This window comes from Malassezia pachydermatis, assembly GCF_001278385.1.
Source record: "Malassezia pachydermatis strain CBS 1879 chromosome Unknown scaffold4, whole genome shotgun sequence".
In the NCBI taxonomy this organism is placed as follows: Eukaryota; Fungi; Basidiomycota; class Malasseziomycetes; order Malasseziales; family Malasseziaceae; genus Malassezia; species Malassezia pachydermatis.
The window spans coordinates 111,265-138,472 of NW_017253141.1; the positions used below are offsets into that span (position 1 = coordinate 111,265).

The following is a 27,208-nucleotide window of genomic DNA, read 5'->3' on the forward strand; positions in this document are numbered from 1 at the left end:
TTTTCGTCGGACTTGTTCACCAGCAACCCTGGCGTTGGTTGTATCCAGAAGAACCAACAGTTAGTTACTTCGTACGACAAAGACCATGTTTCGCTCCTTTGGGCGGATGGTAAGTGGTGTGTCCAAACGCGGTCGAGGCCGTGGACAGGACGGCTACGCAAGTGTGGACGACACCTTGGATGCTACACGAGACGCAAGACCTTCGTCTGATTTCACGACAGCCACCGACAGCGATAAAAGCAAAGAGGCTACACCCGCACAGTCAGGCACTTCTACGCCTACGATCTACACAACCGATACGGCTATTTCACCCAACTCGGTGGACTCGCCTGTACCGGTACCTATCACGAAAAGCTCGAGGTTGGGGTTGGGTGTGTCGCCTGATGCGCGTCACAGCGGCTGGGTAGCTGGCTCCCCAGCTCCTGGCGGCATGCCTAGCTCCTCCCCCTTATCTACAAGTGTAACTAGCGCAGATGGCGTTAAGACATTTGATATCGATGATATGATCTCTCGACTGATTGAGGCAGGCTATTCTACAAAGCTGCCGAAACCAGCGCTCAAGATCCCAGAGATTATGGCCATTTGCCAGGCTGCCCGTGAAGTATTCCTCAGCCAGCCTACTCTAATTGAGTTGAGCCCGCCTGTAAAGATTGTGGGTGATACACATGGCCAGTACCAGGATCTGCTGCGTTTGTTTGATATGTGTGGATACCCGCCAGCCGCCAACTACCTCTTCCTAGGCGATTATGTGGACAGAGGAAAGCAGTCACTGGAGACAATCTTGCTTCTTCTCTGCTATAAGATCAAGTACCCGGAAAATTTCTTCTTGCTCCGTGGAAACCACGAATGTGCCAATGTCACACGTGTATATGGCTTCTACGATGAATGCAAGCGGCGGTTGAATATCAAGGTCTGGAAGACGTTCATCGATGTATTTAATACGCTTCCCATTGCAGCCATTGTGGCCTCGAAGATCTTTTGTGTACATGGCGGACTGTCTCCCTCGCTGTCCAACATGGATGATATCCGACGCATCGAGCGTCCCACAGGTGTCCCTGACTACGGCTTGCTCAATGACTTGCTGTGGAGTGACCCAAGTGATACTGCCCTGGACTGGGAAGACAATGAACGAGGTGTAAGTTACTGCTTCGGGAAAGCAGTCATTCAACAATTTTTGGCACAGTATGACTTTGACTTAATTTGCCGAGCCCATATGGTCGTGGAAGATGGTTATGAGTTCTGGAACGAACGGACTTTGGTCACCGTCTTCAGTGCACCGAACTACTGTGGCGAATTCGACAATTTTGGCGCTGTCATGAGCGTGTCTGAGGACTTATTATGTGCGTTTGAGCTGCTGAAGCCTCTAGATGGCCCTGCTCTCAAGAAGGAAATGGCCAAGAATAAGAGACGAAGCTTGCTCCAACTGCAGCAGCAACAGCAACAGCAATAGCCAGCGTTGATCAGACCATTCCCACACTCATCCTGACCTAGTTTTCAGGTTTCATATATCTGCATCCTCGATTGCCATATCCTTCCTGTTGTCTCTCTCTTCAATCGTACTCAAACGAAAGTACGTGTAGGATTTTGTACGTAAGCGAAAATAGGACATAAATATCTATATGTGGATAAGGTCCGTGCCTTTGTCTGCGGCCGTCATGGCGTCCCCGCTGGCCGTGCAAGTGCATGACTTGCATTACCGCTTTACGACCAGCTCTACATCTGCATTGGAAGGCTGTGATCTTCTGCTCCCTCGCGGCGCACGTTGTCTTCTGATCGGTGCAAATGGCGCTGGAAAAAGTACCCTTCTACGCCTGCTTGCAGGAAAGCGTCTGTGCGAGGCACATATTAGGGTGTTTGGCCAAGACGTGTTCCGTGCGCCGCCTCAAGGTATTACCTACCTAGGAACCGAGTGGGCTATGAACCCTGTGGTGCGTAGTGATATTACCGTGCAAGATTTCTTGAACTCGGTTGGCGGCTTCCGGTTTAGTGAGCGTCGTGATCGTCTCCTCGACCTATTGGACGTGGATCTATCGTGGCGTATGCACATGATCAGTGATGGCGAGCGTCGTCGAGTGCAGCTTTGCATGGGACTCATGGAGCCATGGCAGCTTCTGCTGCTCGATGAAGTGACAGTGGATTTAGATGTCCAAGTTCGTTGCGATTTGCTCGATTTCCTGAAAGAAGAGAGTGAAACTCGAGGTGCAACAATCGTTTGTACGTATTGATACCAACTTACCCAAAGACGCCACCCATATCTTTGATGGTATCCATTCTTTTCCTACTAATATTGTGCATGTGCAACTTGGACGCACGACGACAGCGCAACCTTTTCCCTGGCCTCTACCTCCGCCCTCATCGCTGCCTGAGGATTTAGCCAGCCATCTTCCCGCTACGCTGCAAAAGTCCTGGTCCCAAGGTGGCTTCTCGTCTATATCGCTCCTGGATTTGGCCCTAGCATGGCTGCGCGAGGATCGTGTCCTTCGTGAACAAAGTGAACGGCAACGAGGTATCAAGCGTGGTCGTGCGAACCGGTCTATGGAAGAGACTACGGATGCGAAGAAGTTTTTCAGTCAATACGATTATTATACCAACTTTTCTACGTAGGTACTCATAATGAACGTATTTGAAGGGTATAGGAAAGTAAGCCCCTGTAAGAGCATGGTACTCACGATATTTTAAACCTGTTATAATTCTCCATTTTAGAATGGCCCTCCGTAATCGGCTGAGTGGCGCAACGGTAGCGCGTCTGATTCCAGCATGTGGAATGCAACACTTCCTCAGTGGAGTCTCCAGAAGGTTATCCGTTCGAATCGGGTCTCGGTCATTCTTTTTTATTTCACTTTTTTTTTTGACAGTGGAGGCTGTTGGCCTGGCTACTGCCAGCCTAGGTTTTTGTCGCCTGGCCTATTTTTTTTTGTCTCCACTCGTCGGTGAACGTGCATTGACGCCATGGCGAAAGGATCGCGGCGAGGGAAGCATTCCGATGAGTCACTGCAGCGGCAAGCTGACAGCATTGCTAGTTCCACAAGGATCCCTGTCTCGCTGCAGCAGTCAACGCCAACGGAGACAATCGGCATGCGTCCGCCCAAGTCGCTGTCCAACATTAAAGACAAAAAACTTCGGTCTGAACTTTCACGACAGTACCTTTCCCGCAAGCGTGCAGAGCAACATGCGAAGCTTGCTGATGAGTATTTGCATGGATCCATTCCTGGCGAAGATGCTGGGCTTATGGAAGTGGACAACGAGATGGAACGAACGGCTCGTGTTACGCAGTCGCAAATTCAGAGTGCTGTGGGTGTGGAAACGGCGCGCAAGTCGTTTGAGCTCAAGCTTGGTGGGAAGAATACGGTAAGTCTTGGCCCCTATCGTTGTGATTACACACGAAATGGGCGTCATCTGTTGCTGGGTGGCCGCAAAGGCCATCTTGCCGCCTTCGACTGGCAGAGTGGCAAGTTGTCGTGCGAGATTCAAGTGCACGAGACGGTGCGTGATGTGCGATGGCTACACAACAACACGTTTTTTGCTGCCGCGCAAAAGAAATATACCTATATTTACGACCAAAATGGCATTGAGATCCATCGGTTGAAAGATCATATTGAAGTGCAGCGTATGGAGTTCCTTCCGTACCACTTCCTGCTTGCGACGATCGGCAAGCCTGGCTACCTCAAGTACCAAGATACATCTACGGGCGAGCTCGTTGCGTCGCACCGCACTGGTCTCGGTGCCTGTGCTACGATGGCGCAGAACCCACTGACCGCTGTGATTCACCTGGGGCATGCCAATGGCACTGTCACGCTCTGGACGCCCAACATGTCGCAGCCTGCACTCAAGATGCTATCGCACCGTGGCCCTGTGACGGGCCTGTCTGTGGATGCCTTCCGAGGTGGTCGTGAGTTGGTCACAAGTGGCTTGGACGGTATGATCAAAGTATGGGATACACGTATGCTCGGCAAAGGCCCGCGACGCGAGTGGCAGAGCCGCCGTGCTGCGAGCGATGTGGCTTACTCGCAGCGTGGTCTGTTAGGCGTGGCATGGGGCAATCATGTGAGTTTGTATGATACACATGCGGAGCTGGGGAACGCACCGCCAGGTCCGTACATGACGCATGGCCTCCCACAGTGTGCGCCGCTGCAGGTCCGATTCTGTCCGTTTGAAGATGTGTTGGGCGTGGGTCATGCACAAGGCTTTTCGAGTCTGATTGTGCCAGGCGCAGGTGAGCCGAACTTTGATTCTAGCGAGGCCGATCCGTTCGAGACGAAGAACCGCCGCCGTGAGCGTGAAGTGCACAACTTGCTGGACAAGATTCAGCCGGATATGATCACGCTGGATCCCGACATGATGGGCCAGCTCGATACACGCGCCTCGCGGGCGGTGGACAGCGTCACTGCCGCGCCGTCGCGCATGGGCGCGGTGCCTCGCGCCGCGGATGGCACGCCGTATGCGCGTTTATCACGTGCACAGCGTTTGCAGCTCAACGATGCGATGGAGGCCGATGTGCTGGTGGACGACCGGGATGAGGACGAGGCAGGCACAAAGGCGCACGTACCTGCCAAGGGCGTGGCCAAGGAGAAGAATCGGGCGCGTGGCCGTAACAGCGCTATGAAAAAGTACTTGCGCAAGAAGCGGCAGAATGTTGTGGACGCCAATACGATTGCACTGCGGGAAAAGTACCAGCGCGAAAAGGCACAGCGCCGTGCGAAGGATATGCCGCCACCGCCGCCCAAGGAGCCAAGTGCGTTGGACGTCTTCCAGCGCGTCAAGGGCCCACGTGCGTAGAATCACCAAACCTTGTAGTACATGAAGCCTATCTTGCTATGCGATCTAAAAAGTGCCGCATTGATCTGCGCAGGGGTGTATGTGGTAGGGCTGTTTCGACTCGCCCTACATCATTAAAGAGGGGCGTACGAATCGCGCGATTTGTGCTCATTTTCCAGGAGCAGCACCAAGGTGGGGGGTATCCGTACGACCCGTTTCCGTAGAACAAAATGGACGTATTCAGCGAGGCACAGCAAGATCCATAAACGCAACGTAACATAACCAATTCAATATCATGGAGCAGAAAATGAGAACAGCCAGCGCATCATCAACTATAGCGCTTTAGAGCATGTACACCCACAGCCACACAAAGCACGCGAGGTACAGCAAGACGAGGGTCTTTGTGATGGGGCCAGACAGCGGCGCGACTTGGCGCTGCTGGTTGCGCAGCGCTTCAAGCTCGGCATCTGTGAGGTTCGTCTGACCAGCCTTGGCAATCACCTGCTCGTAGCCACGCACAGGCGCATCCATGGCATCCCACCACGTCTTGTTCGACGCATACTGCTGCGCACGCTGTCCCATCGTAGCACGCAGCGTACGATCCCGAATCAAACGCTCCAGCAGGATACTGTACGCCTGCGCACATTGCTGGAATGTTTGTGTGCCTGGCGACATGGCCGCCGCGAATTCCTTCACACTGGGAATGGGGCTCGGCAAGCCCGGCTTGAGAGTGCTCGACGCAGCCACAGGCACCGCCCGGCCACTCGACGCTGACAACATCGAGCCGCTGTCCGAATCGCTGCTCTCACTCAGGCGCTCAGCCAAGGAATTGCCACCCGACCTGCGCGCCTTCGAACGCGCCAAGGCGGCCGCCGATCGCGAATGCGATGTGACACGCTGCATGTCCAGCAACAACCCGGTGATGCCTGGGCACACCAAGTCTGACGTGCCCTCGGCATGCAGGCCGACCACCGGCAGACCCGATGCCAGCGCTTCGAGCACGACCTGCCCAAACGTCTCGGTGAACGACGGGAAGGCAAAGATGCTGCTGCTGGCGTACATCGACGCCAGCCGCTTGCCCTTTTGGTGGCCCATAAACGCCGCATCAAGGCCGTACTTTTGACAGAGACGCGTCAGCTCACTACGCGCAGGCCCATCACCCACAATGACCAGCTTGGCATTCTGCTTGACACTCGTGGGCAAGAGGCGGAACGCCTCAATAAGCAATCGGATGTTCTTTTCCCAGCTAATGCGGCCGACAAACAAGACCACTGCTTTGCTGTCACTGTCCACACTCGGCGTTGATGGCGCTTCCTCCGGCTGCGCCACCATCGAAGGAGGCAGCTCAAAGTCCGTGCCTGGCAGAGGCGGGACGTCCGATAGCGACTCGTACGCCGGCGGCGGGCTCAGCTCAGCCACCGGCAACGTGTCGGGCGTACGAATAAACTCTTCGTCCGACGATACAGCGCCCTTGCCACGCGCAATCGTCGTAGACGTCTTGCTCGATATGGCTTGGTCGTGCAATGTATCCAGCAGCGCCTGGGACTTGGGCTTGCAGCCCCAGCCCTCACGCAGGTTCTCGTCACGCGCAGCTGGCGTGAATATCTCCGTATCCACACCACGTCCCCAAATCTCCACGTTCTTAAATCCACGCTCTTGGAGCATGCGGCGCGTACTTTCGCTAGGGCAAAACACCATCTCACACTGCGAGTGCAAGGAGCGTGTCAGATTCCACATGACAGGTTCCAGGAAACCCATACCGAACAGCGAGGCGTAGGTAGGCAGGTTCGTGTGATATGATGAGACACGCGGCACATCCGGGAGATAGTGCTTGCAAATCGGAATCATTTGAGCGCCCAGCCAAATCGGATCCACAAAGTGGATCACGTCCGGGCGGAATTGCTGCAGACGACGAATGAAACGCAGTCGCGCAAAGTTGAGTTTAAGGCCAGGGTACACCAAGATAGGGATACCGAACGTCCCGACGACAGGGTGCCCCAAGTAGTCCTTGAGGCCCGTGTCAGGGCCCAGCACGAGAGCCTCGTGGCCCTCGGCATGGAGGTGCTCCAGCAAGCGGCCCAACGTACGCGTCACACCGTCAATTTTCGGTAAGAAGTTTTCTGTCGAGTCAGCGACCACATCGTGTACATACCAGTGACCACCGCGACGCGCAATTTTCGGCGCTTGCGGTCCATCGGATAAGGATACGACACAGCTTCTAACACCGGATCCACGTCGGCCCGCATCATCGTAGGTACGTTGAGATAGAAGGTTCCTAAATCAGAGTCTGTGACTTGTCAAAGATGGTACAAAGACAAGCGCTTGTGCCGGACCCTCTACAGGCGACACAATGGGGCGACTAGCGGTACGAACGTGCGCATACGCTGGTGGCTGACGGCGCACGCTGGTCCGGCACGTGGGGGGCCACCGATGCACGTTCCTATCGCACGGCAGACTCCACCGATCATGTGGAGGTGTTGATACTCTTGCAGCACGCGTCGATACACGAACGACGAGGACAAAGTCGTCGGCGACGATTGCGCACAGACCTCAGGGACGATGGACTTTACGTCCACCTATCGCCATGCATCATGCGATAGTTTGTGTTTCTCGCCAGGGTCCACGTTTCTAGCATACCTCGCAGGGCGGCCTCGTCGTCATGTTCACGTTCGCGTCTCAGGCACCTTGCAGATGGTTCGCTCTTGGGAGCTTGACAAGGACTTGGATACGTTGGCGTGGTCGCAGGATGGGTTGTTCTTGCTAGCTACCTCTCATGGCACAGACATTCAAGCCTCCCCGTCCAACGGCACGTCGTATGTCCTACCTCTTGATCCTGATGCGGCCGTGACCGACGGGTCCGACGATCATCGCGGATGGGTCGCCCAGATCGCTGCGGGGGTTGCAGGGCTTGCCCATGCACAGTGGATCCCTATCAAGCGCATACCTGCTGTAATGCAATTTTCTAGCTTCGATGCAGGCGCTGTTCTGTACTCGTTGTGTGATCAGGCGTTTACCGTCTTCCCTGATACCATTCTACCCCACATCTATGGCCACTCACAATGGCCCAATATGTTTGCTCTCACACAGAAATTCCAAGACAAGGACGCACTGGTACTCTATGCACCTCAATCCAATGCAGCGCCCTCATTGGAGGCGCCTGTCGTTTGGTCGCTGTGGCGTTCCATCCCCCTGCACACCACGTCGGTGTCAGGTGTTGCTTGGAGTCCTGACGGGTATGTATGGGCTGTATGGGACTCGGCTCTTGAGTTCCGAGTATGTCTTTACACACTCCATGGCGTTCTGATCGCGACTCTAGCAGCCAACGAACAGGGAACCTTGGTAACAACGTCTTCGCTGACCAAGCAAGACGTACATTCCCTCCTGGCACCCAAGCCAGCGACATCACGGGCGCGTCGTGTGTCTGTGCGTACTTCGCGAAGCATGAGCAATCCACTGGCACAGAGTGTACGACGCTCCAGCGCTTCTACCGCGTTGGCTCACGTCGCAGGTGGTGGTCTGGGCGTTCGTACGTTGTCATGGCATCCATCGAGTCAATTCCTCTCTGTGGGTGGGTACGATGAGCACGTCTATGTCCTCTCGCATGAAGACTGGAGTGTAGTCTATGTCCTGGATTACAGCGTTTCTGCTTTGCGCCGTCTTCCTACGTCGCCTGTCGTCTGGCAAGAGCCTTATCAATGGTTCGAAGCTACACAAGGCCGTGGCATTGTCTCCATGGAATCGACTCAACTTCCTATTCAAGTGTCTGTACAGGCCCCTGATGAAAAAGCCTGGCCACCCAAGGCCGGCATACAATGGCTCTCGTGGAACAAAGATGGGAGTGTGCTGGCATGCCGCAATGAAAGCATGCCTACCGTTCTCTTCCTTCACGTTTTCGAAGGCATTCACGAACGCAGCGTAGATATGTGTCTCCAACCACTAGCTCTCCTTGCCTTTGCTGAGCCAATCTGCTCTGTGGCATGGAAGCCTGGTCATCCCTGCTCGTTGGCGGTCGTTACAGGGCAAAGTGCTGTGTATACCTGGACCTGGCACAGTGCCCGTGATGATGCTTCTCTGTCGGACACAGAATCGACTCTACAAACGGCCGATGCCATTGCGATCCCGAATGATCGCTTTTCTGCGGTTCGACTGCACTGGTCACCTGATGGACAGTCTCTCGTACTCGCGGATACCTCTTCCTTTTGCTGTGTGGTGCCTGCGCCGTCGGAGGCCACCGAAATAGAGTCCGTCGCGCCCCCATGATACCCGTAGGCCTTACATACGTTCGTTGAAGAAACCACATCGATACTGGGGCGCGTGGTGGAGTGGTTACCACGTCCGCTTTGCATTTCCTGTACTAGCGGTAGGTCGCGGGTTCAAATCCCGTCGTGTCCATTTTTTGTTCTCCACGCGCGTACGTTGATTTCTTCTTGGTGGGGCGTCGCTCTGTCCTTGTCAGCCATCCATCCACTGCGTCGGCCTAGATTTTCTTTTTTTCCCTTTTCTGTGAACGTGGTGCATCTTGTCCCCACATTCAAAGGCGTAGGATACGATGTATGCTGATCGCGAAGAAGCTCTTCGCCACACACTTGAAACAGACATGCGCCACCCGCCTTCGATGAGTGCGGCTGATCGTGAGCGTCAACTCCAAGAAGAGTTACGTCGTCGTGCGGCTGACTCTCGTCGTCCAGACACGTACCATGACACAGTGTCGTATCGTGGCGGGGAGGAGTCTATGTCGCCTGATGCGCGCCGCGCGTCTCGTCGGCGTGGCGTTGATCCGTACAACGACGAACGTGGTCGTGCGTACTACGACCAGCCGGACCACAGCGACAACCGATGGAACGATTATGCGCGTAGCGATCACCATCGCCATGGACCGCATTATGAGGATGCAGCGCGTCACCACCGCGGTGGCGGCCGTCGTCACCGTCACCATCACGTCGAGACTCGGCGACGCAGCCGAAGTCCACCTCCGTCTCGCCGCGGTCCTGCATTGCAGGGCGCAGCGTATGAAGCGCGCTCGATTTTGTGCAGTGAGTTGGAGGCTCGTGTAGGCCAGCGTGATCTCGGTGAGTTTCTTGAAGAGTACTTGGGCCGCGATACGGTGCTGGATGTCCGTTTGTGTGTGTCTTACCCTTCCGGCGCGAGTCTCGGTATAGGCTTTGTGGAATTGGCGCATCCCGACCTGGTATCGCGTGCGCTTGAGCTCAATGGCAAGCCTATGTTTGGTGCACCTATTCATATCCAACGTACGGATGCCGCGATGGGCAATAGCATTGTGCAGAGCTATGAGCCGAAGGCTGAGTCGTCACGCAGTGCTACGTCGTATGGCCCGTCTATGAGTGCGCCGACAGGTCCGATCCTGCCACCCTCGGCGATGGAGGCGCAGGGCATCCCTGCTCCGTCCAACCCGGAGGCGCGGTTGTATGTGGGCAACCTTCATTTCGATATTTCGGCCGCGCATGTCCGTGCTGTGTTTGAGCCGTTTGGCCGAATTGACGATGTGGAAGTGTACTATAACCCAGCGACAGGCAAGAGCAAAGGCTTTGCGTTTGTCCAGTTCCGTGAGAAAGCTGAGGCGCAGCAAGCGATGGAGCAGCTGAATGGATTTGAGTTGGCCGGTCGTGCGATGCGGGTGGGGCCCGTGAATGCGCGTGGGACTGGTCCAGAGAGAGAAGGTCGTTCGGAGGGCCCGTCGTCTGAGCCGCCTATGTCATCGAGCGACAAGCGCTTTGCGTTGATGGAGAAGCTGGCACGGACCGACACCGAGAGCCAGGAGCCCAGTCGTCCAGTCTCGATTCCTGAGGCGACCAGCTGTGCAGTGCTACTGAAGCACATGTTTAACCCTGCAGAGTATGTACTTTGTGTGACGTCTAACCTGCCCAGAGAAACTGAGCCGAACTGGGCGCAAGATCTACGTGAAGATATCCGTGAGGAATGCTCTCGTCATGGCCATGTACAGTTTGTCTATGTCGACCAAGATAGTGCCGAGGGCGAAGTGTACGTGTGCTTTGGCCACGCCGCGGAAGCGCAGCAAGCGCGGACGAGTTTGCATGGCCGCTTTTTCGGCGGCAACCGCGTGGAAGCCAGCTTGTACGTTTCTGTGAACTAACATGCAGTATTCCTGAAGCCTTTGCGAAAGTCAAGGCGGGCTGGTTGTAGCTCTAGGTAGAGACGTAGGCTGCGATCGCTGCCTCATCACGTGAGGGCGAGCGTGGGGGACCTGCCTGAGGCGGCGGACGACGCGTCCTGGTCGTGGCACACTGCTGGATGGCCAGCCTGGACGAGCCCAGCCGACGTGTCTGGGTGTGTGACATTGATGGCTGTGGCAAGACGTATACGAAAGAAGCGCGGCTGATTGAGCACCAGCGTGTGCATACCGGGGAGGTACGTACCAAGTCTGCACTTAAGCGTATGACAGCGTCCGTATGTATGTACGCATCCTGGCTGTCATGCCTCGTACATGCGTGCTACGCATCTCCAGGCACATATGCGCTCGCATATGGATGATACCCTCAAACCGTTTGTGTGTCCGCATGACGGCTGCGAGAAACGGTTTTGGACGAGCCAACACTTGCATCGACACATTGTCTCGTGCCATACCACAGACACGGGCGTCGCTGCGTCAGACGCGCAAGCCTTGCTAGGCGACGCCTCGACCTCGGGCTTGTACCGCTGCGATCGACCTAGCTGCCAACTCCTCTTTTCCAAACGCAAGCACTTGCGGCAGCACATTCGCGACGTGCATGCGGACACCACCAATGCGACCTTGCCCTACCCTTGCGACGTCCCAGGGTGCGACAAGCGATTCGCGACTCATGCGAAGCGTGAGCACCACAGGCGGGTCCACGACCAAAGTCGGTACCAATGCTTTCTTCCTCATCCTGCGCCGCCTCCGCCTGGGCATCCACCGTATACTGTGGACGCCACGCTGCCATCGTGGACTTTTGCTACATGGACGCATCTGCAGCGTCACCAAACGCTATACCATCCGCCTACCTGCGCCCAGTGCGGCCGTGTGTTTGCGAATCGCGAGAATCTTCGTCGGCATATGCGCACCCACGACCCGTCCGCCCGATGGGATAGCGAATGGGTCTGCCCTTGGAATGGCTGCGACAAGGTCTTTCAAAGCCACTACGCCCTCAAGACGCACATCTCGCGTGTGCACGAAAACGAGCGCCCGTTTGTCTGCGATACGTGTGGCGAGCGGTTTGGGTACAAACACTTGCTGGCCCGCCACATCCAGGCGCGCCATGCAGCCGCACCTGCGCTGGCCTCACCGACAGACGATGCGCCGTCGCCTCTCCCCCACGTCTCGCGCCTGCTTGGGAATAGTGCTGGCCGCCAACGATCGCGGCGCGAGCGTGTCCTGTCGTGCCCCTGGCCTTCGCTGGGCGAAGGCAACGCAGCGTGTCCTCGGCACTTTGCGCGTCTCTACGACGTACGTCGGCATTTGCACAGCGTTCATCACGTCGACCTGTCCGACGAGGAACTTCGTGCGGTGATGCCTACCGACGCCCTCGTGCAGCTCCCGGCGCCTCGCGCCGCGAAGCGGATTCGCACAGACTAATGTACATTAGACATACTATACAGGTGTATATATTTCACAGCCTTGCTGCTGCAGCTGCGCTTCCAGGACCTGTTTCTGCGACTGCAGGAAGTGCATACGGCACGACAAGTACGCCAGCTCAAACTGCGTACTTCGCAGCGAGTGAGAGAGAGCCATTGTGGCCTGCTGGATATGATCACGCGTGGACTTTTGCAAGGGCGTAAGAAGGCCCAAATGCTTGGCATACCGCACGCTACGCTCATGCTCTGCGACCAACGCCTCGTGCCGTACGCGCTGCTCGGTCAGGAAGCGATTCGCGGCCATGAGGCTCTGCGCAAGCGACAGACCCGCACTGTACACACAGTACTTGTACGTATCACGTGTCGACTCTGTAGGGCCCAGCGCGCCTGTTTGCAAGGGGCCCGTCAGCGACTCGCCGTACGCCTGGACAGTCCACGTACTGTTGGCCGGCAGCATCACCGCGTCGTCCCACACGAGTCCGCAACTCCCCAGACTTCCGATGTAGTTGATGCGATCCAGCCATACATACGGGTGTGTGAGCTGTGTCTCAATTTCGTGCCAGTGCGCCTGCGTACGTAGACGCAGCACCATAGGATCTGTGACACTGTCATACACACACAACGCATAGGCCAACGGCATGACCTCGTCCACTTTGAACGAGTATGTTTGTCTGTCGTCTTCGCTCAAAGACGGAGGAATGCGCGGCATTGTCGCAGGGTCCTTGAACCACAAAAGACACGAGCCCGTCAGGACAAGACCCCATGTCTTCCATCGCGCTCGGCTCTCGCCGTCTTCGTCCGACTCACGGCGACGGACCAGCCCCATGTGCAGAATCCGCAGCAGCAACGGACGACGAAGCGCCGCGGCAGGGTGCCCACCGCGCCACCGCCGCGCAAGCGGAATAGTCAGTGTCACTTCCATCAGCGGCGCATCACGGCCCGTTTGGTGCATCAGAGGGAGCGTGAATTCATTGGACGTGTAGGAAAACGGGAACCGAACGCGCTCGTGCACGGCTGCCTGCTGCTGCTGCAGATCCAAAATGCGGCCCGTCGATATCAGTTTGTACAGCGCCTCCCGCTCTCGCGTCGCCGCTGGCGATCGGCTCGTGCCATCGCCACCAACGGGCTGATTCCGCGTGAACATAAACTCGACCAACGAAACATTGTCGTACAGATACTCCAAAATCACACGTTCCACATGACTCGCACTCGCGAGCGTGACGTACTCGGCCTTGGAAATGCGAGGTCGGACACTGCGGTGAAACACGTCCGTATGCAACAACAAGAGCGAGAATGTCAGAAAGTACGCAGTTTCCTGATCCATAATCGACGGATTGCAGGCGGCATACCGCTCACTGAACGCCATAAGCACGCGATCGATCTGCTGGGATTCCAGCGGCAAATGCTCCATCGCCAGAAAATGCCGAAGCGCCATATCAATCGGGAACTCTTCAAAATGGAAACGCTGCATGTACGAAGCGAGCGCTTCACGAAGGTACGCGGACGTTGATACACTTAGCAGTCGCGAGGTTTGGCCCTGGTAGGCCAAGTTCATTTTGGTAAATTGGTATAGCTTGCGACTGAACATGTATGGCGAATCGCCAGGCTGCGGTTCCATAGGAAGGCCTGTCGTGGTGCTTGGGGGCGGCGGCGTGCCTGCATCCTCCGACGCGAGCTCGGCGCGCCACACGTCACGGTCCAAGGAGCCAAAGCTTTCCTTGGAGGTCAGCTCTTCCTCCATACCGTCTTGCAAGAACATGTGCGGCTGTTTGGCTGTGTACAGCGGCGTCTGGCCGTCTTGGTCACGCTCAATCATATAATGCGACGCCCTTTCCCATTCACTCGAAGGCGGTCGTGCGACTGATGGATCTTCTTGCTCTGGCACCTCGGCACTTGCTTCCACACGGGGCTGCCGATTCCGCCACGCAAGGATGGCACCGAACAGACCCGACCGTGGCTCCGTCATCCTGCGAAGACGTGCTGCGAAGGAGTGTGGCACACGCGCTCGAGCTCGCCTGCACGCTTGCCTGCCTGCACGTGGCATCTTGGCGTAACGCAGGACCGACGCGCCCATGCCCAGAGGAGCTGCAAGCGCTGGCAAAAACGTATACACATGGACATAGATGCTCTACTTACGGCTCATACACTTTGACAGTCTTGCGGGGTCGGCTGTTCGGACTCGTGCCGACGTTGACGAAGGACATCGATACAGCATGGTCCTCATCCTCGTCTGCGCCATGATCGTCGTCTGACTTGTGTTAGTCGCTCTGCTGTGTATTCCATACATACCTGACTCCCACAACGTATACATAATACCACTGTCCTGCGGCCGCTCTTGCACCGAATCAATCACCCACATCGGCGCACCAGCCTTGCGCTTCAATAGCTGGACACCTAACCAGTCCATATAGTCATCGTCTTCATCATGCAACAACAAATCGTCCTCCAGATCCAGATCCACATCTGAATCCATATCAATGTCTTTGATTTCGTCCTCACGAATCAGGCCATGGTCGTTCTCACCATCATCCTCGTCTTCGGGAATCTCAATCGCAGACAGGTAGCCACCAGGCAAGACATGGTAGGTCGTGTGGCTACTACGCTCCGACGGCATCAGGTGCCAGTCACGCAAACGCGGTAGCATATACACTTGGTTCTCACCACGATACACATCAAATCGTCGCGGATGGCGAGCGCGGAATTCCTGCAACATCGCTTGCGAAGCACCGCCCAGCATCAGCTGACGCAGCGAGAGCATACTATCATCCACTTCGTACCCGGTCAACGCCAAAATACGCTGCCCCATGGCTGTGGCGAAAGCTTCGTCTTCTAGAAGATGGTCAAACTCATCTTCGTCATCGATCTCCTCATCATTCAACTTGTATAGCAGTGAGCTGGGATCCTCACGCTCGAAGATAGAGGGTTCCAATAGCGAGACTTCCATAAGTGATAGTTGGATACGTACCTGGAACCGAATCTAAATCGCTCACCTCTTCAATGACAAGTGTGGGCATTCTGTTGGTCTTTTCGATGTGGGCGCCTGTATGCATATATGTGCATTGGCGGATGGCTGCACATTGTCTTGCCAACTGGAGGCGTGTATTCCCCCAACAGTTCTCCCTCCACATCTGCAACCATGCCCAACGCCTGGGTGTACTTTCCAGGGGCGCCGTATACCCATCGTGCAGCGCTGGACGCGGCCCAGCATGTGGTAGGCGCATCCTGGGAAGTGGTGGATGGCAAGCAAGATCCACCCTCGGATGCCGATGCTACGCCGACCCACTATGATGCTTATATTGCCGATTATGACTACCTGCCTTTTGAGGCCCTCGCTGGCTCGTCTGCACGTTGCAGTAGCTATATGATCCGGAAAGCGCTGATTCGTAAGCATTATTTGGCTCATTCTATCCATACGCATAGCGTAAAGCACCCAGAGAGCCCACTTATGGTGCCACGTACTTGGATGATCGATATCCAGTTTGCTGACGAACTGGATGAGCTTCTGGCAGACGATCTGTACGACGTGCGTGAAGCGTTGGAACAAAACGAGGTCGCCGAGACGCCCAAGTGGTTCATCCTCAAACCAGGCATGGCAGACCAAGCCAATGGGATCCGCCTCTTTTCCTCGGTAGAGCAGCTCGAGCAGATCTTTGAAGAGTTCGAGGATGATGGCAGTGAAGAGGATGAGGATGATACATCGAACGCTGTCATGGCTAGTCAGCTACGTCACTTTGTAATCCAGGAATACATCGCCTCACCCCTCCTTCTCTCACCCGCCGATCCCTCCTTGGCGCCTCGCAAATTCCATCTGCGTGCCTATGTGACCTGTGTAGGCGGATTGCAGGTCTATTTACATGACGACATGCTGGCTCTCTTTGCCAGCATGCCCTATACCAATCCACAAACACACTCTGTCGATTTACGTGGTCATCTCAGCAACACCTGTTTTGGTAAACGGCATACCGAGGCCATGGATGGCCAGGAGGGCAATGTATTCCGCTGGCAAGACCTTATCGACCAGCCCGCTTGTATGCCTGGCGGATCCACGTTCTCATTAACACGTGCACATGTGGATCATGTGCGCCAGAAGGCGGTGGACGTCATCGGGTCCGTCTTTGGAGCAGTAGCACGCGAATCATCCATTCATTGGCAATTGTGGCCCAATGCCTTTGAAATATTCGGCGTAGATTTGCTTGTGAGTCTCGATACGACTCAGAATGAAACCGACCCAGCTTCGTTGCAGGTCTGGCTGTTGGAGATCAATGCTGTATGTATTCGCCCATGACTAACGGTAGCAACCGGACTTTGCACAATCGGGCCCGCAACTAACCTCCGTGGTACACCACGTATTTGAGCGCGCCATCCAAGTGGGTGTGCTTCAGCAAGGCCCTTGGCCTGTCGGTGAGAGCCGTGATCAGTGTACTTGCTGCTTCCAATCCGATCTGATTCGTACATAGTTACCCGGTCATATCATTGGCAGCAATAGCATGTGTAGCCAAAGGACTAGGTCGTACAGGTGCATTGGTAACAACATGAGGCAAATGCGATGGCCATCGTGGTGCAGCCTCGTTGGTGGTTTCTGTGAGCGGCATAGGCGAACTGTTTCGGGAAGAGACACGGCGACTTCGCGACCCGCTACGACTCGTCGATACAGCTTTGTCTTCACCATCGCTGGCTTGCGGGCTTCCTGCATCACTGTTGGCTGCACTGGACCCATTCGCATAAGGACTGGAGCTCTTGCGCCGTTTGGCCAGATTTTTCACGCCTAGGTGCTCCAACTCGGCATTGGCAGCTTTGCGCCTCGTCTCTTCGCGTTTCTTTGCTTGGCGCGCGCGGTATTCTGCATCTTCAGCTTTGGCCAAGGCCGTGCCCGGAGCACCTGGGTATCGATCATTCACAAGGGAATACAAATCCGTGCGTGACTCCGAGTCAAGCTTGGACATGGATGTGTTGTAGGGCGTCGTATCCACCAACATTTCTTTTTTCACACCGCTCTCTTCGTGGCGGGCATTTTCTTCGCGTTCTGGTTTCAAAGCACGCAATGCTTGAAATTTTCGATTGAGCTTGGGCTTGGTTGACATGATGGACGCGTACGTAGGGGAACCAGTCACGCTGGGGATCAATCGCCCCCCCTCTTGCGCACCCCCGTGATTATGGTCCGTGCACAAAAACCATGCCATCTCACGTGATCGATGTAGCTGTGTATCGTACCTCGCCGCGTACGCTTTTTCTTCTCCTAATGTCATTGAATAACGTCCTGGCTTTAGAGTCACTCGCTCCTTGCCTCTGTGCATTTCCCCTGGGGATTGCGGGCGCTCGTTGGGACGGAGATTGGTGCCTCGCAGCCAAATTGTCTTAGGTCTATATCTAAGATACAGGCCCAGAGGCAGAGATTCGTTCACGCAGATATACCCTATGTAGCCGACAGCTATTCGATAGCACTGAAAATTTGTGCCAACTCTGTATCCGCCTTGTCTTCCGTCCTGCTCTTGCTCATGACTTTGATGTCGCGCAAAAATAGGAACGGGTTCGCGCCCGCATCCTTCCACTCTGGCAGCGGCAAGCTGTTCTCGGTCTGTGCCCACTCTTTCCATTCGTCGGGGCTCTTGCGGTAGACACCCAGACGCAGGCGCCGAACAAAGAAACGACCGTAAGCCGAAGCTAACAATCTTTTTTCGTTCTGAATGGTTTGCTGTGCGATTTTGTTCTAAAAATGAGCGGTTGTAGTGTCACATACCTTAGTAAACCCATCTGCAGAGAGCCATACGGCATCCGCGACACGACTTCCCCATACATCGTCGCACAAATCCACGAGCATAGGAAGAAGAATACGAAGAAGAGATCGACGCTGCGCAAACGAAGCTGTTCGTGAAGCCAGAGCCGCAATCACCACATGCACAGCTGTCGATGATGTACACCAAGTAGCCAAGTCGCCATGGGCCAGACTAAAGGTGAGTTTCCATACATACATACATACCTCTCATAGAGCCATTCATTTTCTGGAGAAGGAAGCATAGCAATTCGCTGCAACAAGATACTGCCTTGCGTGGTAAACTGGTCAGCCTCCCCTCGTTTTCGCTTAGACTGTTTCGTGGGCTCGGCCTTTTGTGTGTTGGTATACGCTTTGAGCGTGTGCATGCTTAGCACCACAGGCACAAACTTTTTACGTGTTTCTTCCTCTGATTCTGCTGGGAAACGGAAAGCAGAAGTGATGGCATGCATGACTTCTTTGGCATAGTCCTGCAACTGAATGGAGCGCTCCAAGGCCGCTTGCAAGGCACCGAGCATCTGTCCTTTGACGAGTTGATCACCAGCCTGTGAAAGTTCTTGAAGTGCCTGCTCAAAGGGCGAAGGATCCGTGCCATGATCAGCTGGCAACATCCTCAGCATTGTCGCCACGACAAAATTGGCACATGGATGCGCACCCAACTTGACGACACGCCCTTGAATATACGTCTTCCAGAACCAGAGCAGAATGGGGACAGAGGTTGTGCGCAGCGCAGTCTCTAGTACATGTGTCGCAACCGTATCACGCAGAGATGCTTCCATGAAATCGCTGCGCGTATGGTCGGACTTGGATGAGTATTCAAGAACACGAGAAGTAATAGAGTCTTTCCGCCATGCCATGCTTCCTCGCTTGGCATCCGCAAAGCCGTTTTCAAGACGCATGAGTAGGCCTAAGGAAGGGGCCGATGTCGCCTCGGGCATCAGGGCATGGATCTTTTCCGGTGTAAGTTCCGAGGCCATGTGTTGGTACAACCGGTACAGTAGTGACAGAAAGTCGGTCGGAACACTCATTCGCTCTGAGAGCGAGGACCACGCTGAATCATCTACCATGGCCTTTTGTCGTTCCTTCGATCGGTACTTGGCACTGCGCTTCGAACGCAAATCGTCCAATGACGCCAAAGGCACACCGGCCAACAATGTCACCAAACTTTGTAGAATATGACTGGCAAATGGATCAGAGGCCATAGATAGAAAAGAAGACTCCATCTCTTCAAACATCGATGTGACCATCTCAGGAAGGGAGCGTAGGATACCGTCTTTGGAGGTGGTCGCTTTGGATTCAGTCTACAGAGTTAGTGTGTCACATACGTACGTTTGCATGCAGAGCCAATTGAGTTGCAGCTAGCAAAGACTGCAGCACATGTGAGCCATATCGATGAAATGACAAAGTTGTAAAGCTTGGGTAAGTCTCAAATTCATACGTACTTGCCAGCCATGCGGTCCAATAAGACTCGAAGAGCCTTTTCGCTGAGAAGCGGGGCCATATTTTCGAGAACCAGGGAGCAAGTTGGGTCCGTCGCCAGAGCAAGCTCATTCCCGTCCATTTCAGATAGTGCGGCCTGTAAGAGCATATCTTTTTCTTCGCTCCGCGCATTTGCATCATGGGTTTGAATGAGTTCTGTCAATTGACCATTTACTTCTTTAAAATATGATTGCAAAGGAGGTGCTACCAAGCCAAACGGCGTATTTGCATCATGCGGCTGCACCCAGGATGGGACCTCATCGTCTTCCATCATCGGCTCAGCCTCGGCCTCCTCAACATGCTTGGCACGCTTAGGCGCACGACGTCGCTCCGATTTGCCCATCGTGGCACTGACAGCGTAGTATGTGTGTGGAGCACTCGACATTTTTTTTCGTCGGCAGCATGATCCTTACCCAACGCTGAGTAAGCAGGCCTAGCCTAGTCATTAAGCGGTGGGGCCTCTTGCCGGGCGCCTGGTTTATCTTTATCTACGAACATGTCGAGCAACGGACGTGTGCTGCTGGCCTACTCGGGTGGTCTTGGTATGTCCCAGGTCCGACTTCTAACTTATCAGATACCTCTACGATTCTCTCGTGGCTCATTGACGAGGGCTATGACGTGATTGCCTACATGGCCAACGTCGGCCAGGAAGAAGACTTCGATGCTGTGCGTGAGAAGGCGCTGAAGTGTGGTGCGAAGGAATTTATTCTCGATGATATGCGTCGCGAGTTTGTTGAGGAGCTCATCTTCCCTGCTGTACAGGCCAATGCCATTTACGAGGATGTGTACCTGCTCGGTACCTCGCTCGCTCGTCCTGTGATCGCTCGCGGTATGATCGAAACCGCGGAGAAGTTCAACTGTGAATATGTCTCCCACGGTTGCACAGGTAAGGGTAACGACCAGGTCCGCTTCGAGCTGGCGTTCTACGGCTTGAAGCCTGACATCAAGGTGATTGCGCCCTGGCGTATTCCTAGTACGTACCTATGACTGCTGACCCATCGAGAGTTCTACCAGCGCTTTGCCGGCCGCAGTGACCTGCTGGAGTACGCTGCTTCCAAGGGTATCCCTGTGACGCAGACCAAGGCCAAGCCGTGGTCGACCGATGAAAACCTATTCCACATTTCCTACGAGGCTGGCATTCTCGAGGACCCGAACACAACGCCGCCGGCGGACATGTGGAAGCTCACCCAGTCGCCTGAGAAGGCGCCGAGCGAGCCGGAAAAGATCTCGATCGAGTTTGCCAAGGGTATCCCTGTCAAGCTCACGCTTACGGCGTCGGGAGAGAGCTTCACTGACTCTGTCGATGTGTTCCTGAAGCTCAACGCGCTGGCCCGCAAGCACGGTATTGGCCGTGTGGACATTGTAGAGAACCGTTTCATCGGTGTCAAGTCGCGTGGCTGCTACGAGTCGCCTGGTGCGACGATTCTGCGGGCAGCCCATATTGACTTGGAGGGTCTTACGCTCGATCGTGAGGTCCGCCGCATTCGTGACCAGATTGTGACGACCAAGTTCTCGGAGATTCTGTACTACGGCTTCTATTTCAGTCCTGAGTGCCAGTACATCCGTGGCTGCATCCCGCCGAGCCAGATTACCGTGAACGGCACTGTGAAGCTGAGCCTGTACAAGGGCAGCGTGACCATTGAGGGCCGCAGCTCCGATGAGCTGCTCTACGATGAGAAGTTCTCGTCCATGGATGAGCTTGGTGGCTTTGAGCCAGAGCAGACGACCGGCTTCATTGCTGTGCAGGCCATCCGTCTCAAGCGCTTCGGTGTCGGTCAGCAGCAGAAGGGCCTCGCGGGTGCAGACAAGAAGACGGCTTATGCTCTTCCCCCGCAGTAAAGGCCTGTTCGTCCATAGTGCATACGCTGACTAAATCCAAGCGTTGGCCGATAGAGTCCGTCGCGTGTAGGCCTCCACGTTCGCACTTGATGGTGTGGGCTCTCCTGCGAAACCAGTCTGCGCGGGTGGTTCGTGCCGGTGTACGTCCGTACGTAAGTGCTTCGAACATGTCAGTGGAAGAGAGCATCCGTGCAAAGCTCACGGGCGAGTTCTCGCCTGCGCATCTGTTCATTCGGAATGAGTACGTACGCTTTTAGTAACGCCGCAGTTCGTCCAAGCACGCCCACCATGCAGCGATGGTGGCGCAAGGCGGTGGGAACGGAGAAACACGTACGTGCATACCAAGTATCTAACTTTAGATTTCTTTGTGGAATTGGTATCGGATGCGTTTGCCGGCAAAGTACGTGGCACGGTGCACTGACGCAGACCCACATTGCACGTCACCGTGCTGTGAACGCGCTCCTTGCGCCTGAATTTGAGCGTGGCTTGCATGCGTTGAGTCTGCGCCTGAAAACGCCGGCGGAAGTGGCCAAGGAGCAGCAGGGATGCTGCTCAAGCCAGGCGTAAGCCTTCCTACGTAGATTGGCCTGTGATAGCTCGAATAGCGTCCGAAGTATCATGAGCTATGGGAGCAGAGACGTTATGCGAGAACAGAAAAAGGAGGGAAAAAGAAAAAAGAAATATCAAACACCGAGACAGTCATTATATATACGAAACACCTGGGAAACATGTTATGCATGCTGGATCGAAGTGCCAGCAGTGTCATTTCCAGCCACGCCGAGACTATGTGGGTCAGTATAATTCCAACGTACTCATCAATAAAACTCTTGCCCCACCATGCGGATGTATGCTTCTTCACGTAGCGCAGAAGCTTCTCAGAGTTGGTCGTGCGCGTACGCATATCCATGGACAGCGCCTCGTGAATCGCATTGGCCACCGCAAAACGGTCCCATGGGTTGACAATCAGCGAACCGTTGAGCGACTGGGCAGCTCCGGCAAACTCTGAGAGGATCATCACACCCTTGCGCTCCTGCTGGCAGGCGATGTACTCGTACGAGACGAGGTTCATACCATCTCGCGTACTCGTGACCAGGCATGCATCACTGACAGCGTACAGCGCACACAGTTCGTTAAAGTCCACAGAACGATGCAGCAGGTGAATCGGCATACTCTCCACAGTACCGAAACGACCGTTAATCCGACCCACAGCTTCGTTCACCGTCGCACGTAAATTCTGGTATTCTTCGACATCCTGTCGCGAAGGCACGGCAATTTGAATGAGGACCACTTTGCCGATCCATTCTGGATGCTCTTCCAAGAACGTCTCAAGACCTTGCAGCTTTTGGGGCATACCCTTAATGTAGTCGAGACGATCCACACCGACAATGATCTTCACGCCCTCAAAACTGCGCTCCAGTGTACGAATCCGGTCCTTCACAACAGGGCGCTCCAATGCCTCCTCGAATTGCGAAGGGTCAATGCCGATCGGGTACGTCCGAACCTGGACGCGGCGGCCTTCAAACTCGGCGCCATTTGGGAACGTCGGCAAGCCCAAAATACGCGAGCAAGACGACAAGAAGTGTCGTACATAGTCGTAGGTGTGGAAACCGATCAGATCGCAGTATAGAATGCCAAGGAGGATTTCGCGACGCACGGGAAGAATGCGGTACACTTCACTTGACGGGAAAGGGGTATGCAGGAAAAAGCCCAGCTGGATATCAGTACGACGAAGCTGCCCAGGGCGAATCTTCGACGAATCAAAGCAGCTGCTTCTTATATTGTATTCCATGGTAATGGGAGCGGCCGACACGTCGATCTTCGAGCATTCGTAGGGCACAAGGCGATCAATATCACCGCATTCCAGAATAGCTGTCAGCATCAGCGGGAGTAGCATCAGATGGTAGTCCTGGACCCAGACGCGGTCTCCTGGGCGCAAAATGCTGTGTACGACCTGCGCAAACATCAAGTTGGCTTCGCGATACGCATGCCAGTTTTCCTCGTCAAAGTTCATTTCACCGGGATGGTAATGGAAGAGCGGCCAGAGAATCGAGTTAGAAAAACCATTGTAGTGCAGCTCAGCAACATCGTCTGGAATCCAGACTGGGCGGCAGTTGTACTCTTTTTCGAGAGTCTCTTCAATGTACGGGATATGCTCTTCAGGCACGGTCAAGCCGGGCCAGCCGATCCACGTGAAATCCATCGTGGCTTTGGTTCCACGCAAGGCAGATACTAGACCACCAGACGAGTGCTGAAATACATACCCACCTGAGGCCTTCGGATCAGCTTTGATCGTCACCGGCAGGCGGTTCGAAATAACGACCAGTCGCTCGGTCATGGTTGGCAAGAACGCACGGGCGGACAGAGACCCGAGATAACCGTGAATGTGGAGGTCGGGGGGAAGTGCGTAGCACAACGGGACTATGAACACTAAGGGGAGCCAGAGGAGCGTCGCATCGGCAAGGTAGGATCGTCTTTCACGATGTCCGCGTATTCGTGGCGCCGTGGATCGGTCAAACGCTTGATCAGATGCTTCTGGATCCGGTCTTCAGGACGCACAATGATCACAGGCACAGGGCACTGCCAGATGAGCTGCTTGCTCAGGTTCCCAATCGGGGTCGTCCCCAGCATTTTTTCCAACGTCGATACCTGCTTGCCGCGTGTGCCGATGGTAAGGCTTTCGGGCCGGTACACACGGACCATGTGTAGAATGGTTGATTTGATATCGCCGCTCATAAATTCCACTGTAATAGAGATCTCGCGTCAGCCATGCAGGTCGCACGTACCTTTCGCTCGTCGCCGGATGCCCGATTCAGCTCGACAATGGCGCTGAGCAGATTGTTCGCCGCTTCACGCGCTTTTTTCTGATCAATAATGGCTGACAGGTAAGTACGAAAGCACGTACGTTCTTCTTCGTAGTCCAGCACACGCACAGCCACCACTTCATCGCCATCGTCGACCAGGTTCTCCATAATCCATTCCAACGCAGGCTCACTGGATATCAGACGCCACATACATACCTAGCTTCCGTCGCATCGACAGCACACATAAACGTACGTGTATGCTTGGTTCTTGTATATTCTTTTGCCTTCATCTGCAATGTATAGGAGGCTGTGCCGCTCACGGTCGACTCTGCATCGGGCATCGTATCGAAGCCGACAATGCGCTCGTACCCCTTGAAATTGTGCTCATGGGTGTTGGATGCGCGTGAAAAGAGCGACAGACGGTTTTGCTTCGCGGATGACCGCCGTTCGAAAGGGGGGCGTTCCATCACGAGTGGCACGCGTATGAAAGAGAGCAACCAACGCGGTGCGTCGCGTTGTGGCCGTGTCGCTGTATGTGGAGGCAGCAGAACTTGTCTATGGAGGAGGCTACGACTCTACCTCAATGGAAGCCCAAGGAACACAAAGGGTCAGTGGTAAACATGTCGGACGTCATGGAAGGAGTGGGCATGGTCGGTAATGAAGATGGTTGCATGGGCATGGGCATCATTCCGGGCATCATCGATGTCTGAGTGGGCACCGCAGCAGCGGTCGGCATACTGACAGAGGGTGTGCTAAACATGTTGGCATACGCATTGGTAGTCATCGAAGTCATGGGCATCATGGGCGAGGGTGTGTTCATCAGAGGCATGCCACCCATCTGCATGGGCGTACTCGGCATCGCCATGGGCATCGAAGACGTGGGCGACGCAGCAAAGCCTGGCGTGCTCCCCGGCATGGTATTCTGCGTAGTAGAGGGTATCGCAATCATGCCTCGAGTATTCGACGCATTCATCGGCGTTGACGCACTGAGCTCCGCCACAGGAATAGGGCGACGGAAGACCATCGCCAGAAGACGCGGGGCATTCATACCTTGCGGCGAAGGAACACGAGCGCTCAGCAGCGAGACAATCAAAATGCCACAGCCTGGGTCGCCATGAGGAACGTAGGCAGCGCGATGATTCTGCTCGAGCATCGTCGAGAGCATCTGGTAGTTTGATTCATTGTTTTCTGCCCCACGCACAGCGAGAGAGGAAGGGAAGGGGCGAATAGATAGGAGGGCGCAAGGAATACGATGAGCGGCAATGAGGCGCTGCAACTGTGTCGTATCCACAGGGAAAAACGTGTTGATGGTCAGAACATTCGGCCATGGCAGCGCTAGCAGCTGCCGGGCTGTCGAACTGCCACACGTAGCCACGACCAACGTGAAGAGACTGTCTTGGGCACTCGCGCCGGGCACCGACCACTTGAGAATGCCTTGCCATACCGACTGTACGCGGGAGGAGGTGGTGGAGGGGGGCGCCGATGACTCGTCCAGCCGTGGTTTGTGAGCCGCCGAGCGACTGGACGACGACTTGCCGGACGCTTTGAGCCCGGAACTGGGCCCGCTCAGCTGAATCCCAGCTTGCTTGGCCTCCTTATCAATGTTGATCAGCGCCTGCAAAATCGGATTGAGGTCTACAGGCCGGCCAGATCGTACAAGCTCCGCTTGCCGCTTGATGGCCAACTGCTGTGCACTCAATTGCTGCCGAATTTGTTCCAACGTCTGTATTTGCAGGGGCGTGCCAGGTGACGACGGGGTATGCACCGCGGTGAGTCGCGAGAGGTTTTTGAGCATTGTGGATTGCTGCTGCTGCAGCATAAGAATTTTATTCAGCACGGCCTGGTCGACTTTGCTGCTGTGGACGGCGGGCGGCGACTCGGCAGGGCGTGCACGCTTGTGGGGCGAGTCGGCCAGGGCCGTGCCAGCCGCTTTGCGAGGCCGTTTCCGAAGAAGTCGAGCCATTTCGGCTGAAGTGAATAGTACAGATATGTGGTCTGGTGGATGCCAATCTGCGCCTAAAAGCTGCTCCATCGATACAGCATCATCTGCAGAGCTACACAAGCTCTGATGTGCCGTGTGTACGAGCGTGGTATGCGCGCGCGCATCAGCCTCTTTCGTGCGACCGGCCAGAACTGTGCCAATAGAGATGCTTCGCTTGGCCAGCTTGGATATGATATCATGAGAGGTACAAAGGTCCAGCGACGTCTGAGTATTGATGCGCGGATGCAACGAACTCGCTTCCACAGGCAAGCGCCATGTGGCTGTGCCCTCGGTGCGGACGAGCGTATAGCTATCCAGGGCCAGCACATGCAAGAGATGGCGCGCCACGACGGGCGATCGATTTACATGCAGTGCATGCCGCGCAAACGGCGCGAGGTTCAAAGGTTTCTCGCGGGCATGGAACAGATCCATCGCGGCCGCTAGCGCGTCGACAAAGGCACATTCGAGCGTCTCATTTGCATGCAAGGGCGTATCAGCCGCATCCAGATGACCTAGGCCATACAGGGGCGTCATATGCAACGTCCGCTTGACACGGGCGAGGAACCGTGGTGCTGGAAGAAAGGGGATGCACGCGACCGCCTCGCCGGGGCGGCATCGTGCGTAGATTTCCGACTTGGGTTCAGAGCGATAGATGACACCGCCGATGAGAAGACGCGAGGACGAGCCTTGCAGTTGGGAGAGGGCATAAAAGAGGGGGTTCAAGGCGTGCGAAAGTACGTCGCCCCATAGTGCTCGTAGCCGTGGGCTATCGTGAATCACACATACGAGCAAGACTTCGGGCATACGTGGGGCCATATCGAGGGGCATGGCGTCGAGACTCCCGGGCGAGCCACGTACCACGCCGATCGGCGAGGTGCCGGCCGTCGTCATAAGGATTCGCAACGCCGCCGCGAGGTAGGAGGTCTGTGTGGAGGAACGGCAGGGGAGAGAGAGGGCGCCGGACAGATTGGCTCGTGGCACGCGCGTGGTCAGATTCTCCACACGTCCGCGACG

At 55.3% G+C, this 27,208-nt stretch overlaps 17 protein-coding genes across 17 annotated transcripts; 9 read left to right on the forward strand and 8 right to left on the reverse strand.

Annotated features, from left to right (window-relative positions):
• Positions 1–85: 85 nt before the first annotated feature.
• On the forward strand, positions 86–1,450 carry Malapachy_3765 (phospho protein phosphatase ppz; the record flags this gene model as incomplete). The annotated part of the gene is made up of 1 exon (XM_018138224.1): positions 86–1,450. The coding sequence occupies one exon, from the start codon at positions 86–88 to the stop codon at positions 1,448–1,450; it is 1,365 nt and encodes a 454-aa protein (XP_017991911.1).
• A 205-nt stretch (positions 1,451–1,655) lies between these two features.
• Positions 1,656–2,604, forward strand: Malapachy_3768 (atp-dependent transporter; the record flags this gene model as incomplete). Its single annotated transcript, XM_018138227.1, has 2 exons — positions 1,656–2,214; positions 2,243–2,604. 2 exons carry the CDS (start codon positions 1,656–1,658, stop codon positions 2,602–2,604), a joined length of 921 nt encoding a protein of 306 aa, XP_017991916.1.
• Positions 2,605–2,949: 345 nt separating this feature from the next.
• On the forward strand, positions 2,950–4,776 carry Malapachy_3755 (bing4ct-domain-containing protein; the record flags this gene model as incomplete). Its single annotated transcript, XM_018138214.1, has 1 exon — positions 2,950–4,776. The coding sequence occupies one exon, from the start codon at positions 2,950–2,952 to the stop codon at positions 4,774–4,776; it is 1,827 nt and encodes a 608-aa protein (XP_017991947.1).
• Positions 4,777–5,097: 321 nt separating this feature from the next.
• Malapachy_3776 (udp-glycosyltransferase glycogen phosphorylase) lies at positions 5,098–7,004 on the reverse strand (the record flags this gene model as incomplete). The annotated part of the gene is made up of 2 exons (XM_018138235.1): positions 5,098–6,875; positions 6,908–7,004. 2 exons carry the CDS (start codon positions 7,002–7,004, stop codon positions 5,098–5,100), a joined length of 1,875 nt encoding a protein of 624 aa, XP_017991866.1.
• A 442-nt stretch (positions 7,005–7,446) lies between these two features.
• Malapachy_3793 (yvtn repeat-like quino protein amine dehydrogenase) lies at positions 7,447–9,015 on the forward strand (the record flags this gene model as incomplete). The annotated part of the gene is made up of 1 exon (XM_018138252.1): positions 7,447–9,015. One exon carries the CDS (start codon positions 7,447–7,449, stop codon positions 9,013–9,015), a length of 1,569 nt encoding a protein of 522 aa, XP_017991745.1.
• A 289-nt stretch (positions 9,016–9,304) lies between these two features.
• Positions 9,305–10,917, forward strand: Malapachy_3794 (splicing factor cc1-like protein; the record flags this gene model as incomplete). The annotated part of the gene is made up of 3 exons (XM_018138253.1): positions 9,305–10,608; positions 10,642–10,848; positions 10,875–10,917. 3 exons carry the CDS (start codon positions 9,305–9,307, stop codon positions 10,915–10,917), a joined length of 1,554 nt encoding a protein of 517 aa, XP_017991569.1.
• Positions 10,918–11,025: 108 nt separating this feature from the next.
• Positions 11,026–12,325, forward strand: Malapachy_3758 (transcription factor iiia; the record flags this gene model as incomplete). Its single annotated transcript, XM_018138217.1, has 2 exons — positions 11,026–11,142; positions 11,177–12,325. The coding sequence occupies 2 exons, from the start codon at positions 11,026–11,028 to the stop codon at positions 12,323–12,325; spliced, it is 1,266 nt and encodes a 421-aa protein (XP_017991944.1).
• Positions 12,326–12,340: 15 nt separating this feature from the next.
• Malapachy_3804 (arf guanyl-nucleotide exchange factor) lies at positions 12,341–14,290 on the reverse strand (the record flags this gene model as incomplete). Its single annotated transcript, XM_018138263.1, has 1 exon — positions 12,341–14,290. One exon carries the CDS (start codon positions 14,288–14,290, stop codon positions 12,341–12,343), a length of 1,950 nt encoding a protein of 649 aa, XP_017991584.1.
• Positions 14,291–14,456: 166 nt separating this feature from the next.
• On the reverse strand, positions 14,457–15,338 carry Malapachy_3811 (hypothetical protein; the record flags this gene model as incomplete). The annotated part of the gene is made up of 3 exons (XM_018138270.1): positions 14,457–14,572; positions 14,614–15,261; positions 15,290–15,338. 3 exons carry the CDS (start codon positions 15,336–15,338, stop codon positions 14,457–14,459), a joined length of 813 nt encoding a protein of 270 aa, XP_017991996.1.
• Positions 15,339–15,460: 122 nt separating this feature from the next.
• Positions 15,461–16,781, forward strand: Malapachy_3762 (tubulin-tyrosine ligase; the record flags this gene model as incomplete). Its single annotated transcript, XM_018138221.1, has 2 exons — positions 15,461–16,591; positions 16,620–16,781. The coding sequence occupies 2 exons, from the start codon at positions 15,461–15,463 to the stop codon at positions 16,779–16,781; spliced, it is 1,293 nt and encodes a 430-aa protein (XP_017991910.1).
• Positions 16,782–17,405, reverse strand: Malapachy_3815 (hypothetical protein; the record flags this gene model as incomplete). Its single annotated transcript, XM_018138274.1, has 1 exon — positions 16,782–17,405. The coding sequence occupies one exon, from the start codon at positions 17,403–17,405 to the stop codon at positions 16,782–16,784; it is 624 nt and encodes a 207-aa protein (XP_017991957.1).
• Positions 17,406–17,752: 347 nt separating this feature from the next.
• Positions 17,753–19,916, reverse strand: Malapachy_3803 (arm repeat-containing protein; the record flags this gene model as incomplete). The annotated part of the gene is made up of 5 exons (XM_018138262.1): positions 17,753–18,031; positions 18,062–18,269; positions 18,302–19,395; positions 19,424–19,508; positions 19,537–19,916. 5 exons carry the CDS (start codon positions 19,914–19,916, stop codon positions 17,753–17,755), a joined length of 2,046 nt encoding a protein of 681 aa, XP_017991661.1.
• Positions 19,917–20,069: 153 nt separating this feature from the next.
• Malapachy_3761 (argininosuccinate synthase) lies at positions 20,070–21,412 on the forward strand (the record flags this gene model as incomplete). Its single annotated transcript, XM_018138220.1, has 3 exons — positions 20,070–20,115; positions 20,148–20,546; positions 20,577–21,412. The coding sequence occupies 3 exons, from the start codon at positions 20,070–20,072 to the stop codon at positions 21,410–21,412; spliced, it is 1,281 nt and encodes a 426-aa protein (XP_017991907.1).
• Positions 21,413–21,579: 167 nt separating this feature from the next.
• Malapachy_3770 (hypothetical protein) lies at positions 21,580–21,979 on the forward strand (the record flags this gene model as incomplete). The annotated part of the gene is made up of 4 exons (XM_018138229.1): positions 21,580–21,653; positions 21,681–21,742; positions 21,772–21,812; positions 21,839–21,979. The coding sequence occupies 4 exons, from the start codon at positions 21,580–21,582 to the stop codon at positions 21,977–21,979; spliced, it is 318 nt and encodes a 105-aa protein (XP_017991861.1).
• A 164-nt stretch (positions 21,980–22,143) lies between these two features.
• Malapachy_3780 (glycosyltransferase family 20 protein) lies at positions 22,144–23,747 on the reverse strand (the record flags this gene model as incomplete). Its single annotated transcript, XM_018138239.1, has 2 exons — positions 22,144–22,195; positions 22,225–23,747. 2 exons carry the CDS (start codon positions 23,745–23,747, stop codon positions 22,144–22,146), a joined length of 1,575 nt encoding a protein of 524 aa, XP_017991605.1.
• Positions 23,748–23,839: 92 nt separating this feature from the next.
• Positions 23,840–24,680, reverse strand: Malapachy_3789 (universal stress protein; the record flags this gene model as incomplete). Its single annotated transcript, XM_018138248.1, has 4 exons — positions 23,840–24,166; positions 24,196–24,287; positions 24,315–24,403; positions 24,430–24,680. The coding sequence occupies 4 exons, from the start codon at positions 24,678–24,680 to the stop codon at positions 23,840–23,842; spliced, it is 759 nt and encodes a 252-aa protein (XP_017991597.1).
• A 113-nt stretch (positions 24,681–24,793) lies between these two features.
• On the reverse strand, positions 24,794–27,085 carry Malapachy_3802 (hypothetical protein; the record flags this gene model as incomplete). Its single annotated transcript, XM_018138261.1, has 1 exon — positions 24,794–27,085. One exon carries the CDS (start codon positions 27,083–27,085, stop codon positions 24,794–24,796), a length of 2,292 nt encoding a protein of 763 aa, XP_017991660.1.
• Positions 27,086–27,208: the final 123 nt, after the last annotated feature.